This window comes from Triticum dicoccoides, chromosome 4A (genome assembly GCF_002162155.2).
Source record: "Triticum dicoccoides isolate Atlit2015 ecotype Zavitan chromosome 4A, WEW_v2.0, whole genome shotgun sequence".
NCBI lineage: Eukaryota > Viridiplantae > Streptophyta > Magnoliopsida > Poales > Poaceae > Triticum > Triticum dicoccoides.
This window is the reverse complement of record NC_041386.1, coordinates 361,318,897-361,337,390: the sequence shown is the minus strand read 5'-3', so window position 1 is coordinate 361,337,390 and position 18,494 is coordinate 361,318,897. Positions and strand designations below refer to the sequence as shown.

The 18,494-nt window shown below is 47.5% G+C and overlaps 1 protein-coding gene across 6 annotated transcripts in view; it reads left to right on the top strand.

The window, feature by feature from the left end:
• Positions 1 to 14,968: 14,968 nt before the first annotated feature.
• LOC119285923 (ubiquitin carboxyl-terminal hydrolase 12-like) overlaps positions 14,969 to 18,494 on the top strand; it is a 51,847-nt gene continuing 48,321 nt past the window's right edge. For 3 of the 6 annotated variants that reach the window (XM_037565259.1, XM_037565258.1, XM_037565255.1), the window contains exons 1-8: positions 14,969 to 15,170; positions 15,325 to 15,400; positions 15,536 to 15,689; positions 15,942 to 16,099; positions 16,845 to 17,110; positions 17,186 to 17,404; positions 17,474 to 17,582; positions 17,688 to 17,803. In XM_037565259.1, coding sequence (XP_037421156.1) covers positions 14,973 to 15,170; positions 15,325 to 15,400; positions 15,536 to 15,689; positions 15,942 to 16,099; positions 16,845 to 17,110; positions 17,186 to 17,404; positions 17,474 to 17,582; positions 17,688 to 17,803 — 1,296 coding nt within the window. In that variant the 5' untranslated portion in view covers positions 14,969 to 14,972. The remainder of the gene's footprint in view (positions 15,171 to 15,324; positions 15,401 to 15,535; positions 15,690 to 15,941; positions 16,100 to 16,844; positions 17,111 to 17,185; positions 17,405 to 17,473; positions 17,583 to 17,687; positions 17,804 to 18,494) is intronic. The other 3 variants (XM_037565260.1, XM_037565256.1, XM_037565257.1) reach the window with 2 other exon arrangements.

Below are 18,494 nucleotides of genomic sequence, written 5' to 3'. Positions count from 1 at the left end.
CCAGATCTTGGAGGAGCACCTCGCTATCGAGGCCATCGTTGACGCCTCGCGCACTGACGCCGTGACGCGGTTGGCTGCTTTAAACGACAATTCATAGCGTTTTCTCGAGGCCGCCATCGGTGCCTTCGACGAAGACTACGAGGTGTTTTCTCAGCGTGCCCATGCTTACCTCATCTCGAGAGCTAGCAGGTTGGTGCTCGGAGCGGCTCAGGCAACTCACCACTATAATGAGGGCACCAATGATGCGGAGGCCTCGCCCTCTTCCATGTCCAAGGAGCCAATCATCATCGATATCCCCGACAATGAGTAGCTTGTCTTATTAGCTCACTATAAGGACCCATGTTCAGTTTGCTAGCTACTGCCTTTCCTTAACAAATTCTAGTGAATTGTGCTATCTACTTTTACCATGCAATCTCCTGCTATAGTGTATATGTTCTATATGTCGTGCAATGTGGTGTTCAATTAATTGCTTGGTTCAATTCTGCAAATGTGATGTTCAATTCTTCAGGGTGCAATATTTCCAAGTTGTTAAGCATGCTTGGTTTGGTTAACTGTCTGATCTTCTATTAGGAGTATGTTATATTGTTCAATTGGTGTTTAGTTAACTGCTTGGTTCATTTGTTGTGGCTTGGTTCACTTGTTGTGGTGTTTAGTTAACTGCTTGGTTCAATTCTGCAATGCGACGTTCAATTGTTGTGGCTGCATTCTGTTATTGTATACCATGTGAGGAATAAATCAAATTTGGCTGTACTAAATACATGAGAAACAAATACAATTGATATATTTCCAAGTTGTTAAGCATGCTTGGTTTGGTTAACTATCTGATCTTCTATTAGGAGTATTGTTATATTGTGCAATGTGGTGCTCAGTTAACGTTTGGTTCATTTGTTGTGGTGTTTAGTTAACTGCTTGGTTCAATTCTGCAATGCGATGTTTAATTGTTGTGGCTGCATTCTGTTATTGTATACCATGTGAGGAATAAATCGAATTTGGATGTACTAAATACATGAGAAACAAATACAATTGCTATATTTCCAAGTTGTTAGCATGCTTGGTTTGGTTAACTATCTGATCTTCTATTAGGAGTATGTTATATTGTGCAATGTGGTGCTTAGTTAATGTTTGGTTCATTTGTTGTGGTGTTTAGTTAACTGCTTGGTTCAATTCTGCAATGCAATGTTCAATTGTTGTGGCTGCATTCTGTTATTGTATACCATGTGAGGAATAAATCAAATTTGGCTGCACTTAATACACGAGAAACATATACAAGTGCTATACTTCCTAGTTCTTAATCATGCTTGGTTTGGATAAATGTGTTTTCCATGTGGCTTGAATTAATCTGATGAATCTGCAATGTGCTTATTTTTCATCAACATATTTTACTGATAGCATGCGAACCCTTACTTAACTTGATGACTAGCTACCTTATATGTGTTGCAGGGAAACAATGGGAAACACTAAGGTTTACAAGATGATACTAACTATTATACCTTGCCTTTTTTATTCCTTTGCCTCATTTACAATATAGAGAAGATATTTATGCACATCCTTGTTTTCAGTGTTCATTGATGATTACCTCTCAAACCACCTCTGTGGTCAGGAGGCGAGGAAAGTTTTCATACACCACCCACGGTTCAATATTGAAGTGTTCCTGAAGAGGTCGAAGGATGGGCGGTCAATCATCCACATGCACTGGCCTAAAGTTGCAAAGACCTTCAACATGAATGAAGGCTCAATATTCGCCTTCCGCTTCAGCAGTTTTCCAGATGAGATGCATCTCTCTATGTATAGTCTATGATGCTAATTTCGAAAGGTTCTGGATGTTGCATGTGAAACTTGCTGCTGGTGCAGTTGTATAATGGGGTAGCTGAGTGCTGAAGCTATATCATGTTGTACTCCGATGTATTTCAATTTATGAAATCCTGCTTCCTTAATATGGAAATGGAATATATTATGTGCTTAATATGAATGTCAATTAGATTAGTAAATGGATTATTAATAATAGGGAAATTAGCCTGCTAATTGGCCAATTAGCTTGCTAATTGGGTTTTCCTATTGCAAACAATTAATGAGAAAACATCGTGGGCGATGACCTCAGGCAACGCACACAGTTTCTAGGAATAAACCGTGTTGGATCAGTGAACAATCACACATGATATTCTTTTTAAAACTGTTTGCGTTACACCACCTTGCGCAAACGTTTTCCTTGTAGCGACTATGTGGGATGTATATACGAACGGAAACATTTAGCGGGGACTAACTGTGTGGGATGTACTTGCGACCGGAAACAATTTCGCCGTATAATTGTATTTTTTAGAACTACTGTACGTATTTCCATATTTGAGCGCTCGCCGGTCGCACACGATCTCATTTTGCCGAGCGTGTGTGCCAGGAGGGCATATCCCCAACAGTTTCTGGGTCGTGTGGGAAGGACCCCCCCTATCACCCACACTCATTTGGCGACGGTTCCGAATGCCGTCGCGGAAAGGGGTTAAAAACCATTTGTTTAGGACCGACACGTACCAGTGCATGTAGGTGGCTGTTTAAACTGTCAATTCATAGTACAGTTTGCTTTATACTAATCACTTATTTTGTATTTGTGCAAATAGGGGTGCTCAGATTGATTTCAATGGAAACTGCACAAATTTTTTATGAATACATCGAATCATTCATTTCCACCACAAGAAAGAAGGTGTCGATATGTTCAAGGCGTTGCAACATATAAAGGCGAAATCGTACAAGCTATGCGCGAATTTGGTTGATTTTGGTGGAACTGCACAAAAAGAACAGCTGATTTATTTAGCACGAGGTGCCATGTCAATGTCCGAACTGATGGCAAACCCTGCCCATTCCATAATCGGAGGCATTTGATATTTTTGAATGGGAAAACCTTGTCAAATTTTGCTCATTTATGTACACAAAACAGCACGCATTTGACATTCTGGAATGGGACAACCTTGTCAAATTTTGCTCATTGATGTTAGCAAGAACACATGCGTTTGATATTTTTGAATGGGACGCCCTTTGCTGTCAGCAGCATCGATCGATTTTTCTTTATTGTTTAGTTGTAAAGTAAATATTGGCTCTAACATGTGAATCGCTGAGATGCATAATCATCGATTGTTTTGAATGTTCTCTATGAATTGTCAGGCCTGTGTTTGATTGCAATGTACAGGAACGCTAAAAAGCAGCTCAAACTCTTTGTACCCCCTCTATTCCTTTTTACTTCGCATATTAGATTTCTTTCAAGTCAGTTGATTTTACATTTTGAATGTTCATACTTTTCTAAAAAATTGGTCAAAGTAGAGATACTTTGACTACAGATATAACTTGTATACAGACTAAAAAGGACCGGATGGAGTACATGTGAAACTGCTGCAAACGAGGTGATCACCCTAGGAATAATCCTAGTACGTATTGTTTTGCATGTTCATCCAATGCCAGTGATACAAGAATTCAAACTAATCGAACTAAATTCATTCATACATGGTCGGATTTCATATAAACATGCCAGATTTCATTACATTTCATACATTCTTCAACTAAAAAGGGGTGCGCTTGAGGTATAATTAATTAACCGAATCTACCCACCTTTGTCCGGCTGAGCGGATCAGAAGCTTATTCTCCAGCAGACTGAGCTTCAGTGACTTAACTGCAGGTGCAGTTGTGTAACTGACATGTGGCCCAGATGCCTGTTGGGCCCATGTGTCAGTGACCCAACTGAAGCAGCGTCCTTCTCTAACATAGCTCTCCGACTCCACGTCGCCGCCAAGAAGCTAATCGGCCATCAATGGTCAAACCACCTAGCTTGGCTTCAACCGGAGGGTAGTAGTGGTGGCCTTACTTGGACCCGAGCGGCGGCGACCTACTGTGTTCTACTCTTCCTCGTTTTCTGTGTGGTGCGGCCTCATTAGCAGCGGGGCGGGGCCTTGATGGATTCGGTGATGTCCTCTGTCTCGTTTCTGGCGGGGCGGCGCCTCGGCGGAGCGGGGGAAATCCTCCCCCTCGTTGCCGGCAGGATGGGGCCTCGGCTGAGCCGGTGATGTCCTCTACCTCGTTGTTGGCGGGGCAGGGCCTCGGCGGAGTAGGGCCTCGCCGAAGCCGGCGAGGTCCTTCGCCTTGGTGCCGGTGAGGCGGGGCCTCGGCGAAGCCGGCGGTGTCTTCTGCCTCGTTGTTGGCGCCGCAGGGCCTCGGCGGAGCAGGGCCTCGTCGACGCTAGCGGAGCGGGGACTCGTCGGAGCCGGCATTGTCCTCTCCCTCATCCTCGGTCTCACCAGACAACGCCTCGCCCGCTTCATTACCCTCTTTGTAGGCAGCCACAACCTCCGCCACCCACATGCGGTACCGCCGGCGCTTGAGGCGGCCCTCGCAGGCAGAGCGGTTTGAGTCAAACAACGCCTCCTGCTTTACCCGCTCCGCGATGATCTGCTCCTTCGCCTGCAGGTGCTCCTGGAGGAGATGGTGGTTGTAGGCGGCATCGGCCTGTGCCTGCTGAAACTGCTCCTCACGCTTCTGCCTCACCGTGTCCATCTATTGGGCACGAGCCTTACCGATGGTCATGGTGCAATGCACCGGCGAGGATGGCGCGGAGGAGGGGGTTGGCACCGGATCGTCGACTACCATGTTCTCCATTGGGACATCCTCGTCCTTCAGCTGCCTGCCGGCCAGCCAGTCGGCAGCAATGGCTGCCATCTCCTTGTGGTCCGTCGTCCGCCCCGAAGAGCGCTGGAGCGCGAGGAAGCCATGGTGGGCAGTAGTGGTGTGGACAGAAGAAAGGGAACGAAGGCGGATGACTGCGGCTATGGCCGGTGCAGCAGTTTATATAGCAATGATGGGCGGTGGAGGGATGGACGTGTGGCACCCGAGTAGCCGCCTCGGCAACAGCGTATCATTAATGTGGGCGGCAGACGGACGGACGGCACTTGTGTCGTTTGAAGGCGGAGCAATCACTTGCACCGGGAAGCGGGGAGGGCGGCGCTGACCGTTTCAGATGGAAAGCGCGCACGAGCGAGGGAGGCAGTCTGGGTGGGCCACAGCAGTCAGACTCGTGCTTGGTAGCGCGTTGGTCCAACAGCCGGACATGCTGGCTCGCTAGCGAGCTCGCCGAGCTAAGCGTCGACAATCAGACGATGGACGTAGCTTCCGACTAGGAGCCGGCACCACTGTCCAAGCCAGTTCATGCCGTGTTCATCATAAAGCAGGTGCGGCCGCACTTCGACGCCCTAATTGTGGAAGAGCTACCAGCGTAGGAGGACCTGTGCTGCAACCTCCGTCTCCTCAACGAGCACCGGTGAACAAGCGAATGACAATGCCGTCGTGGACATGTGGCCCTATGATCCTGGCTTCCCGAATGAGCAGCGGGCGCTGTATCAAACCATCCATAGGGCCCGCGAGGCCCTCTCCGTCGTCCTTCGAGTTGTTGCACTCACCGTGGCGCCGCCGTCTCGCATTGTCAACATGGTCAACGGGCATGAGGAATGAGAAGATGACTTTACTTGGAGAGGATGACAGTGAGGACCCACCAGGTCCATAGCCACACGTACGCAAGTGCCTCCTTATTATATACAACTATAATAGTTGTTGCTTCCTCCTGGTTTCCTGACATCACGGTCCCACACCATTGTCAACCTATATAGTCAATAAACGAGATAATTGCACAAGGAGCGGCCGACAACTGAGACCAAGCAGCTCGACCAGTATTTGTGTTTTTGAGGTGTGAACACTGCAGAGTTTTTCTTGAGCGATGTTTTCGTTGTTGTTCAAAGGAGAGCAGGGTATTAACTGGGCGGGCTATGGCCCGTCTAGCCCAGGCCAGATATCCAGCCCATATATTAATTTTTTCAAGCTGAAAATGGCTAGCCCAACTATACTTTTTTTGAGGAATACCCAGGCAAGGTCAACTTGTTATTCTCTGCCCCGCTGGGCTGCAAATCTTTCCAAGGAGGGTGCATTAGGCTTAACAAGAAAATGGGCTTTAAGTAATAATAAACGAAATGTCATTATACAAACTATGCAGTAACTATAAAAAATGCACCAAACACGTAATTAGTTTATAATTTCTTTTTGGATTTTGAAAATTCTAATTTCATTAATTGTTAAGTGCGCAATGTTTCGTTGGAATTTTTACGTAATACAAATTTTTACATTGAAATTGTATTTAATCTGACTAGAAATTTCGGGATAAAAATATTTCGGATCCCATCAAAATGTGGGAAATTTTATTGAATTTTGTTTTGAACTGTTGGTTGAAATTATTAATCGTTGTCCTAGCTAGAAAATAGGCTGTATTTTTAACAAACTGTAAATGGGTTGTAATAAATTTCATTAAAATTCAAAAATGGGCTATAAATTCTTTGCCACACACTTGTGGGCCTACTAAGTTGACGTGTCCTTTAAAAAAGTAAGTTGACGCATATGTAAGGCTTTATCAACTTATAGTCAACACGCGGTTCTAGCAGCAGTGGCCGTTGGATGTCCATCCAACGGATGTCATGCTTCTTTTTCAATCTTGAATATTCTAGCTTCAGCCACCCAAAAAATGATTCCTCCCTCTGACATCTGGGGCACACCGTTTCGAAGACTGACCTGTGGGCCTACTAAGTTGACGCGTACCAAGGGTTTTGTCAACTTAGTCAATATAAATGACTCTAGCTACAGAGATCGTACGATGTCCATCCAACGGCCGTAGTGCTTCTTCAACCTCTGGTCTTCTTGCTCCAGCCGCCCAAACCAGCGCCGGTGGGACTGCCTGCTCCCGCCTCCTGTGGCCGGCTATGCTGGCGCACAGGCCGCACCACCCCACCCTACTCCATTGCTGGTCAGGCCATTTCTCTACTCACCCACACCTCCTGTTTTTTTTCGGTGATGGCAACCGGACCAGTAAACCCTCGTACTCCCCACCGCGTGGGCAACCACTTCTGAGTCTTCTTCGGATCCGTGTCATTCCCTTCCTGATGCTCTCGGCGCGCCATTGTCAACATGATCAACGAATGACATCCATCGGACATGGACTGTACGTGGAGAGGCTGATAGCTGGGTCCACAACCGCACACAAGGAAATGCCTCCTTATTACGCGTAAAATAATGATTCCTCCACCTGACAGCAGGGACCACTGGACGGGCCACTATATTTCATGAAAAAAATGTTTTTCCCCTCACTGCTGGGACCCACCAGCTACATCTTCGCACACAAGAAAGTGCGTCCATATTACGGGCAAAAAAATAATGATTCGCCCCCTGACTGCTGGGACCCACCAACTACATCTTTGCACGCAAGGAAGTGCCTGACAATCGGGACCCACCTGGTCGAAGCATACGTAACGTTGTCATTCTGGTCGCGAACGTGTACGTACATACGATCGGTCTGTCTGCAGGCTGCAGCGTTGAACCGTGGCCGTGTAAGGAAGGGCATGTGTCATAGTAGAGGCGTGCACGTGTCTAGTAGAGGCGCGCACGTAGCATATACACGTACGTACAGCGGCCAGGGTGCAAGAAAGTAAATACGGCCACGTACGTACATACGGGCGGGGTCTCGAACGCCTACTCGCGCATACGTACGGCCAGGGCTCCTGTATATGGTTGGGTCCGAACGGAGAAACTGCGTCGTCGTCGTGTTCATGGGGAGGCAACGGAATGCGTCTTGTTCATCAGGAGGCAACGGAATGCGTGCTGTTCATCGGGAGCCAACCGGTTTGGATGGAACAGCCGATGGAAACGAGGCCTGGCGTACCACAGAACGGAGGAAATGGCCTTGTGTTCAACCGGCCATGGTCAAAATGGGATCCTGTTCATCAGGAGGGGTCTAGCGTACCGCAAAACGGAGGAAACAGACCTTCTACGGTCGAAACGGGGTCCTGTTGATCGGGAGGGGTGTGGCGTACCGCAAAACGGAGAAAACAGACTTGTGTTGGAGCGCTGCGGTCGAAACAAGGGTCCTGTTCATCGGGAGGGGTGTGGCGTACCACAAAACGGGACTCCACGGGATACTATTCATCTCCATCGTCGATTGCCTCCATGGGCTACTGTTCATCCACCATCGACTGCCTCCACGGGCTCCTGTTCATCCACCGTCGACCTCCTCCAGCCTCCACCTGCGACTGTTCATCCATGGGCTCCTGTTCATTCAGGCTCCACCGCGCGCTCTTCCACCGGCTACTGTTCAACCAGCCCTCCCCACGGGGTCCTGTTCAACCACCCCTCATGGGCTATGGTTCATCCAGCCCTCCATCGGCTACTGTTCAACCAGCCCTCCATGGGGTCCTGTTCATCCAGCCCTCCATGGGGTCCTATTCATCCAGCCCTCCACGGGGTCCTATTCATCCACCGGCTCAATCAATCGGGGTACTGTTCATCCAGCGGCAACGGCCTCTACTACCACGGGGGCCTGTTCATTCAACCCCCCGTCGGGAACTGTTCATCCACCCTCCCAACAACACTAGCAGTTTTACCCAGGTTCGGGCCGTCGTGAGGCGTAAAACCCTACTCCTGCTTTGGTGGATTGATGGTGGACAAATGGTGGTGGTCGTAGCCCGTTTGCCCGGCAGGGTTGCCTTAGGGCGAAACGGCTACGTGCGTATGAAATGTGAGGGGGTGGACTTGCTAATCCAGGGTCCAACCCTTTCCAAGGTTGCCTCAGACCTCCTTTTATAGGTTAAGGGGTCACCATAGTGGTAAATTAGTCATTATGCACTGATAACATAGCAAAAAGTGCTATCATACCTAACTCTACAGGCTGACAGAGCACATTAAATGTGCCGCTCAGCGTCACATCGTCGCTTGCCCAGCAAGCCTTGCTGGGGGCCATTTTGCCAGCTTCGCGCCTGCTCGCTTGACACGTCGTAGGACATGTGTCGTCTGTAGGTATTTCCTGTAGAAAGAGGTTGCCATGTGGCATATGGCTGCCACTTAGTCACTTTACGGCTTGACACCGCACTGATCGGCGACGTGCGTCGTGGTGAAGTGGTTTAGTGAGGTGGCTTCGTCTCCGTGAGTCCCGACAGGCCCTGCTGGGGCGTCTTGGAGGTCTTCTTCTGGGGTAACCCCGTCCTTGCCGGGCTCGCCTGTCCAGCAAGGGAGGCCTTTCTCCTGGTGGTTTCTTACTTCTCTGGCTTGGTCTTGGTCCTCTTGATCTGCACGTTGGTCCTTTTAAGATCTTGATTCCGTGTACTTTGGCCTGACCTTGGTGCTATAAACTTGCTCCCGTGCCTATGCACAGTCTGGGCAATGGACCCATGGTTTCTTGCACCGACATTTATCATATCTACTATATGATTCACGTTCGACCTTTCAGTCTCCAGTGTTCCGAGGCCATGTCTGTACATGCCAGGCTCGTCAAGTTTAACCCGAGTATTCCGCATGTGTAAAACTTTCTTGCACCCGTTGTATGTGAATGTAGAGTCTATCACACCCAATCATCACGTGGTGTCTCAACACGACGAACTGTCGCAACGGTGCATACTCGGGGAGAACACTTATACCTTGAAATTTTAGTAAGGGATCATCTTATAATGCTACCATCGTACTAAGCAAAATAAGATGCATAAAAGATAAACATCACATGCAATCAAAATATGTGACATGATATGGTCATCATCATCTTATGCTTTTGTCTCCATCTCCAAAGCATCATCATGATCTCCATCATCCCTGTCTTGACACCTTGATCTCCATCGTAGCGTCATGGTCGTCGCACCAACTATTGATTCTACAACTATCGCTAACGCATAGTGATAAAGTAAGCAATTACATGGCGTTCGTTTTTCATACAATAAGGAGACAACCATAAGGCTCCTGCCGGTTGCCAATAACTTTTACAAAACATGATCATCTCATACAATAACGTATATCACATCATGTCTTGACCATATCACATCACAACATGCCCTGCAAAAACAAGTTAGACGTCCTCTACTTTGTTGTTGCAAGTTTTACGTGGCTACTACGGGCTTCTAGCAAGAACCGTTCTTACCCACGCATCAAAACCACAACAGTGATTTATCAAGTTTGCTGTTTTAAGCTTCAACAAGGACTGGCCGCAGTCAAATTCGATTCAACTAAAGTTGGAGAAACAGACACCCGCCAGCCACCTTTATGCAAAACTAGTTGCATGTCTGTCAGTGGAACTGGTCTCATGAACGTGGTCATGTAAGGTTGGTCCGGGCCGCTTCATCCAACAATACCACTGAATCAAAATAAGACATTGGTGGTAAGCAGTATGCGATCACCGCCCATAACTCTTTGTGTTCTACTCGTGCATATCATCTACGCATAGACCTGGATCGGATGCCACTGTTGGGAAACGTAGCATGCAATTTCAAAAAAATTCCTACGCTCATGCAAGATCTATCTAGGAGATGCATAGCAACGAGGGGGGAGAGTGTGTCCACATACCCTCGTTGACCAAAAGCATAAGCATTTGACAACGCGGTTGATGTAGTCGAACTTCTTTTAGATCCGACCGATCAAGCATCGAACATACGGCACCTCCGAGTTCTGCACACATTCAGCTCGATGACATCCCTCGTCTTGTTGATCCAGCAGAGGTGTCTAGGAACAAGATGAGTTCCTTCAGCACGGCGGCGTGGTGACGGTGATGGTGAAGTGATCCGCGCAGGGCTTGACCTAAGCACTACGAAGATATGACCGGAAGCGTAATCTGTGGAGGGGGCGCCGCACACGGCTAACAATTGTTGGTGTGTGTTCTAGGCGCCCCCTCCTCACATATATATAGGTGGGAGGGGGAGGGGAACAGCCTTGGGGTGCCCCAAGTAGGAGGAATCCTACTTGGGGGCCTATCCCAATTCGCCACCTACCATATTTGTCGGAAGGGAAAAGGAAGAGAGGGGAGAGGAAAGGAAGGGGGAGGCCGACCCCCCTTTCCTTCTCCCACTTGGCCGGTGTCCTAGGAGGGGTGCTCCAGCCCCTTGTGGGCTGGTGTGCCCCTTCCCCTTTGGCCCATGTGGCCCATTAACCTCTCAGGGTGTCCGGTAAACCCCTCCGGTGCTCCGATAAATATCTGATACACTCCGGAACACTTTTGGTGTCCGAATACTATCGTCCTATATATCAATCTTTACCTCTCGACCATTTCGAGACTCCTCATCATGTCCGTGATCTCATCCGGGACTCCGAACAACATTCGATCACCAAATAACATAACTCATATAATACTAAATCATCATCGAACATTAGGCGTGCGGACCCTACGGGTTCAAGAACTATGTAGACATGACCGAGACACCTCTCCGGTCAATAACTAATAGTGGAACTTGGATGCTCATATTGGCTCCTACATATTCTACGAAGATCTTTATCGGTCGAACCGTAATGACAACATACGTTATTCCCTTTGTCATCGATATGTTACTTGCCCGAGACTCGATCGTCGGTATCTTCATACCTAGTTCAACCTCGTTACCGGAAAGTCTCTTTACTCATTCCATAATACATCATCCCACAACTAACTCATTAGTCACTTTGCTTGTAAGGCTTCTTATGATGTGCATTACCGAGAGGGCCCAAATATACCTCTCCGATACTCGGAGTGACAAATCCTAATCTCGATCGATGCCAACCCAACAAACACCTTCGGAGATACCTATAGAGCATCTTTATAATCACCTAGTTACGTTGTGACATTTGATAGCACACAAAGTATTCCTCCGGTGTCCGGGAGTTGCATAATCTCACAGTCAAAGGAATATGTATATGACATGAAGAAAGCAATAACAATAAAACCGAACGATCAATATGCTAAGCTAACGGATAGGTCTTGTCCATCACATAATTCTCCTAATTATGTGATCATTTTCATCAAATGACAACACATGTCTATGGTTAGGAAACTTAACTAGCTTCGATTAACGAGCTAGTCTAGTAGAGGCTTACTAGGGACACAGTGTTTTGTCTATGTATCTACACATGTATCAAGTTTCCGTTTAATACAATTCTAGCATGAATAATAAACATTTATCATGATATAAGGAAATATAAAACAACAACTTTATTATTGCCTCTAGGCATATTTTCTTCAGGAGGCATGGCCCTCGGTCAGTCCAAAACCACCATCGAGTCTGACGCTCGTAGACGACGCCGCCTCAACACCTAGCTCTTCCAAGCGGGGCTGGCAGATTCCGAGCGCGCCATCTGCTACCAAGCCGAGGAAATGACACAAGTCAGTAGAGGATGTGGCTGGGCGGCTGCGACATGAGCGCCCTGCGACAACCCGAGAGGGATGTCGCAACGCATGGCAGGTCTTCCGCCACCGGCGTGACGATGGCGACACCGGTTTGGATGTCGACGATGATGACCGAGGTTCCCGTGGTCTTGGATGCCACGCCTATGGGGTCGCCATCCACTACTATGCCTATTTTTAGCTTAGTTTCGGTTAAGTTTATTTCAAACTTGTTAAATTTCGTTTGTTTGCATCTGAATTATCGAAATTTGTTATTTTTGCCCACATTTCTTGTCCTACCCGTTTAAACCACACGGACATTTGGTGACTCCGGCTGGATGGCCGGCACCTCCATGTCATCTGATGAAGAAAATGAGAAATCCAAAGATTTGTCGAAAATTGCTCATTTGGAAATTTATGGAGGTGATCCGCATTGGAGATGCCAGCATTAGAGCATCTCTAGCAGATCCCGCAACTGGCTGTCTCACAAAACTTTTTTGCAGTCCCGTGAACCCTCCGACGGAACAGACCCCGCAAACCCATGTTTTACGGGATCTGTTCTGCGCCGGAGGGTTGTCAGTACCGCAAATTTTGCATAACTTCATAACTTAGAGATTTGAACAGAGAAAACTGAATGGAATCATAATATAAATTAAACAAATGAATATAGATTGTCTTAAAAGCAATTCACAATGCAACAATTGGTCTCATTACAGCAAATGTTTGAATTCGAATTATTATTACAACACCAAATTGTTCAAAATCACACACAAATACAAATGAATAAGAAGGGAGAATGTACCCCATAGAGTTGCCAACGATGCTCAATAGGATCATGCTTGAGTTGGTTGTGTGAATCACAGTTCTCGATCTTCCAGTGCGTCTCAAGAAATGCAGTGATCTCATCTGTGTCCCTAGCAGGCTTCACATGGCTACCAACATTGTCACAATTGTAGTCCAAGTCCAAATCTCTCTCATCCTCGACGATCATATTGTGTAAAATTACACAAGCAGTCATGATATTTTCGAAGGAATTTTTTATCCCAAAAGCGAGCAGGACCTCAAACAATGGCAAACCAAGCTTGCAAGACACCAAATGCCCTCTCGGTATCCTTTCGGCAAGCTTCTTGTTCTTCGACAAAGAAATTGCGTTTCTTGATTATGCGATCACTAATGGTCTTCACAAATGTTGATCATGAAGGATAAATACCATCGACCAGATAGTACCCCATGTTATACTCATGGCCATTGACGGTATAGTTGTACGTCGGAGCTTTGTCACTAGCTAGCTGAGCAAATAGATGAGACCGTTGCAGGACATTCATATCATTGAGAGACCCTAGCGAACCAAAGAAACAATGTCAAATCCATAAATCATGCGAAGCCACGGCTTCAAGCACAGTGGTGGGTTTTCGTTTATGGCCGGTGTATTGCCCTGCCCAAGCCACTAGACAGTTCTTCCACCTTTAATGCATGTAGTCAATACTACCTAGCATGCCCCGTGATTCCCTTTTTTCGTTCATTGCCATGAGCCTCTTTGCGTCTTATTCGTTTGGAGCACGAAGGTACTCCGGGACAAAAACTTGAATCATTATCTTGCGCATTTGATGGTGGTATCTTCTCCAATGCAGAGATATTCATTCGCGTATTCGACCGGAACACCATATGCAATCACTCTCGTCGTTGCCGATATTTTTTGATATGCACTAAAGCCAAAAAAACCGGCGACATTCCTATGCCGAGTGAAAATATGACAATTTTGCTCCCAAGCTTCAATGATGCGCACGAATAGGGACCTACGCATTCGATATCGCCTACAAAAGAGGTGACCGGATATGTCGGTACCTCGGCGAAGTAGTCCTTCATGAGCATCTTGTCGTCGAGAGCTCGGTTGCGGGGAATGCATAGCCGGCCGACCATGGATCCGCGCCGCTTTTTCTTCAGGCCCGCCTCAATTTCGTTCACGAGATGCACCAACACTAGGTTGTCGACATTGTCGCTGACGAACATCTCTTCTATGTCCAAGTCATCAGACGAAGACGATGAGGATGAACTCCAATCCATCTACAAAATGCCCCCGAATCACCCGTGAATTTCACCTGAACCTCAACCGAGCCAAATCAAACACAATTCCACGGGCGTTGGACATACCTCGCTCGAAGCTGGCCGTCGAAGCAAAGCCCCGCCGCCCCTTTCTTCTCCCCCGCAGGCCGAAGCAAAGTCATGCCGACCCTTTCTTCTCCCCGTTGGCTGAAGCAAAGCCGCGCCGACTCCTTCCTCTGGTGTGCGCTGCGAGGCCCACCGATTCCTAAGCTCACCGGTGCCGGAACCAACCGGATTCACCCACTACAAGACCGCGTGCGAAGCTCCGGGGTGGATCCATGGCGCCGGCGGCCGCCGTGAGGCCCCGGACACAAATGGGCACCCCCACGCTGAAACTTGGTGGAACGGATGCAACGCGGGGCGGAGGAGCTTTCTGACGACGTGGGGGCAGCCAGGGGCAGCAAGAATAGGTGGGGATGTGCGGCGGCTGCGACGACGACGGGGAGTGGAAGCGCAAATGGAAGCAAGCAGAAATGAGTAGGAAAAGGGAACCGACAAAAACAGACGCTTCTCCCGTAGATTTGGAGGATCCCACAAAAAATTTCTGGAAAGACCGAATTTACGGATCTGTTCGGGTCGGCAAAACGGTCTACGTCCCACAAACCGGCGGTTTTCTTTTTGCAGGATGGCCCGGTTTGCGGGATCGCTAGAGAAGCTCTTACACATTTTTTTTTACTGTTTTACTTGCGGCACGGAAATGAAATCAGGCTCCATGTCGCGGCCACTCCTCCCCTTCCTCCCACAGCCCAACTCCCATCTGCTCCGCCTCGCCGCATCCTCTCCAGCCCTTGCCCCCGCCGGCTCCGGCTCCGCCCGCCTCTCTGCGGCCGCGTCCAAAGACGACCACGGTTATTACGACGCCGATATGACTATCATGACTCCCGCCCCTCTCGAGGTACGCGCGCATGCACCCTCACCCTCCTCGCCATTGCCCGATCTCCCCTCCTCGCGGCTGCACTTCCCCGTGGCCCCGCGATCGGGTGGGGCTACTGCGCCTCTATGGTGGGGCGGATCTAACCCGACTTGCCGTTGCTTCTCCTACCTCGCAGCAGGAGAACGACGAGATGCTTGTTCCCCACCAGGAGCTAGCCACCGCCGATGCAGACACTGCCCAGCCCATGGAAGGTATCGTGTGCGCCCCTAGCTCTATCTCGATTGGTGCTTTGCTTCATCCTGATTCGTACCATGATTCGGGAATGTGTGGTGCTGGTATGCCCGTTTGGATTGTTCGTAATCCGGGGCTTCTGATGTCTATGGTAGCAGTGGTGGCACAGACGGAAGCGGCAAGCACAGCCGAGAGCCAGCCTTCTGAGGACCCACAGACATCGCGGTTCACTTGGACAATCGCAAGTTTTACCCGGCTCAACGGGAAGAAGCACTACTCTGATGTGTTTGTCGTCGGTGGGTACAAATGGTGAGCTCCTATGTCTCTTCACGTATTCGGCTGTGTTGGCATTGCGGTGTATTATGATAACCCAGCCTACCCAACCAGCTTTGCCTAGTTTGGTGTTTGTTTAACCAACTTATCTCTAGTTCCGTGTATTTTTGCACAGCCGATTATAAGATAAGCCCAGTTCAGCAACCACAAACTGAGCCTTATACTAGCTGCAGCTGCTGCGACTTTTCAGAATGTTTTAACTTGGTAACGTCTGTGGCTTTGATGCAGGCGTGTTCTTATTTTCCCCAAGGGGAATAATGTGGAGCACCTGTCAATGTACTTGGACGTCGCTGACTCGGTCAATCTCCCATATGGTTGGAGCCGTTCTGCCCAGTTTAGCTTATCTGTTGTAAACCAGATTGATCAGAAGTATACGACACGAAAAGGTGCATTCCTTCTTCATGCTGTACATAACCCTGCATTACGTAGATTTGCACTTAAACTTGAGTGAACTGTAAAGGAGCGCTAGCACTATTCTAGTCTCCACTAAACTGTCTCTGTATGCAAAACTACTACTCCTATTGAAGAACTCCAGGGTTTCGTAGCATAAAATAGCAATCAATCTCATTTAGACACTGTTCTGTCCTAAACAATGAATTCCTCACAGGCTCACAATTACAATTTTAATCTAGCTTTGTTTTGGTTTACTGTTTGAACACTCGGTCACATGTTGCTTCACTCCCCAAAATTAAGTCTGGGTTGTGACCCTCATGCTTTTAAATGCCACGCGACATCTTTTGTTTGTTCATCTTCATAGTTGAAAATAAGGTGCATCATTTATCGTGCAAGTCAAACTTATATATGTTTGACAAAAATTATAGAATAAAATATCAATATTTACAATACAAAATAAATAAAATATGAAATACTTTTGTGATGGATCTAATAGTTTAAATTTGGTACCGCAGATATTGATACTTTTTTCTATAACTTGGTCAAACATGCATATGTGTGACTTTTGAAAAAACTAATACACCTTGTATTTTGGAACGGTGGGACTAATTAGGAAGGATATTTGAACTTGACCTACTGATTCTGAGTACTGCTGCTTGCTCTTCTTTCTGTTTGCCAATGTCTAATTTCTATGGTAATAAATGCATCTCTAATGCACTATTCTTCTCTGTCTGGCAGATACTCAACATCAATTTAGTGCACGTGAGAGTGATTGGGGTTTCACTTCTTTTATGCCTTTGAGTGAGTTATATGATCCAAGTAGAGGTTACCTTGTGAATGATACTATTGTTGTGGAGGCAGAGGTTGCTGCCCGCAAAATGGTTGACTATTGGACATATGACTCAAAAAAGGAAACAGGTTATGTTGGTTTGAAAAACCAAGGAGCGACCTGTTATATGAACTCTCTTCTACAAACATTGTACCACATACCATACTTCAGAAAGGTCTGGTTTATGCATTGTAACTTTCTAGGCATTATTGTTTTCTGTACTAGTCGACTAACTGAGGTTTTCTTGCAGGCTGTGTATCATATGCCAACCACCGAAAACGACATGCCATCTGGAAGTATTCCCTTGGCTCTGCAAACCCTTTTTTATAAGCTCCAGTACAGTGACAACAGTGTAGCTACAAAAGAGTTGACGAAATCTTTTGGATGGGACACATATGATTCCTTCATGCAGCATGATGTACAAGAGCTCAACAGAGTTCTCTGTGAGAAACTTGAAGATAAGATGAAGGTAATGAATTTAGTGTAAGGCTTCCTATATGTAGCACATGGGCTTCTATTAACTTAGCTTTCTCCCTAGGGAACTGTTGTAGAAGGAACAATCGAGCAATTATTTGAAGGTCACCACATTAATTATATTGAGTGTATAAACGTGGACTATAAATCTAACAGGAAGGAGTCCTTTTATGGTACGTAACTACACATTATCTTGGTACCAGGTTCCCATTAGCTGTGTTTCAATCTGTGTGTTTCAATCTTTATAGCTGAGATAATGCTGTATTATTTCCTTGCAGACCTTCAACTTGATGTTAAAGGTTGTCGTGACGTGTATGCATCGTTCGATAAATATGTTGAGGTTGAACGTCTTGAGGGCGATAACAAGTATCATGCAGAGAATCATGGTTTACAGGTACACACACCACATATTCTTCTTTCCATTAAGCTGTAATCTGAAACTTGAATTGGTGCTTTTATGAAGATCTTGAATCTTGATTGGAACTGTGTCACGTGAATCTGCATACCGTACACAACCTCTGTTCAGAAATAGATGATGTTTTGGAAAGAATGCATTTAATTGTCTCTAACATACAAAAAATTATTTAGATTCTTCAGATGGAAATAGTAACTATATTTTTCATAAAATACTAGCAAAAGAGCCCGTGCATTGCAACAGGCGAAAAAGATAGGTCCTCTCACCCACTCACCTCTCTCTCTCCTCCTTTCTCTGTTTCTTCCCCACAATGCTGGCGTGTGTGACCCCGTCGAGTCACGCCGGATCTGCACCGCAGCGTGCATCCCCGGCCGGTGGTTCCGCTCTGGGCTCGAGCCGCCGCATCTCCCTGTCGTCGTGGGTTGGCGTCCAGAACCACCCCTCCTTGGTTGAACACATCAATGGCCTTTGTGGAACGGCCGGTCAGCGCGTGGTGGCAGGCGTGCGGGTGCGCTGGTTGGCGAGCATGCGGGCACGCTGGGGTGGCCGTTGCGCCAGGCGAGCTGCGGCGGTTCCGGAGCTCGGCGCTTAGAGGCTCGCAGTGGCTGCGGCGCTTGCGAGAGCGCGGAGGTGGGCTTTGCTGCGAGCAAGCGTGGGGGCGGACGCGGAG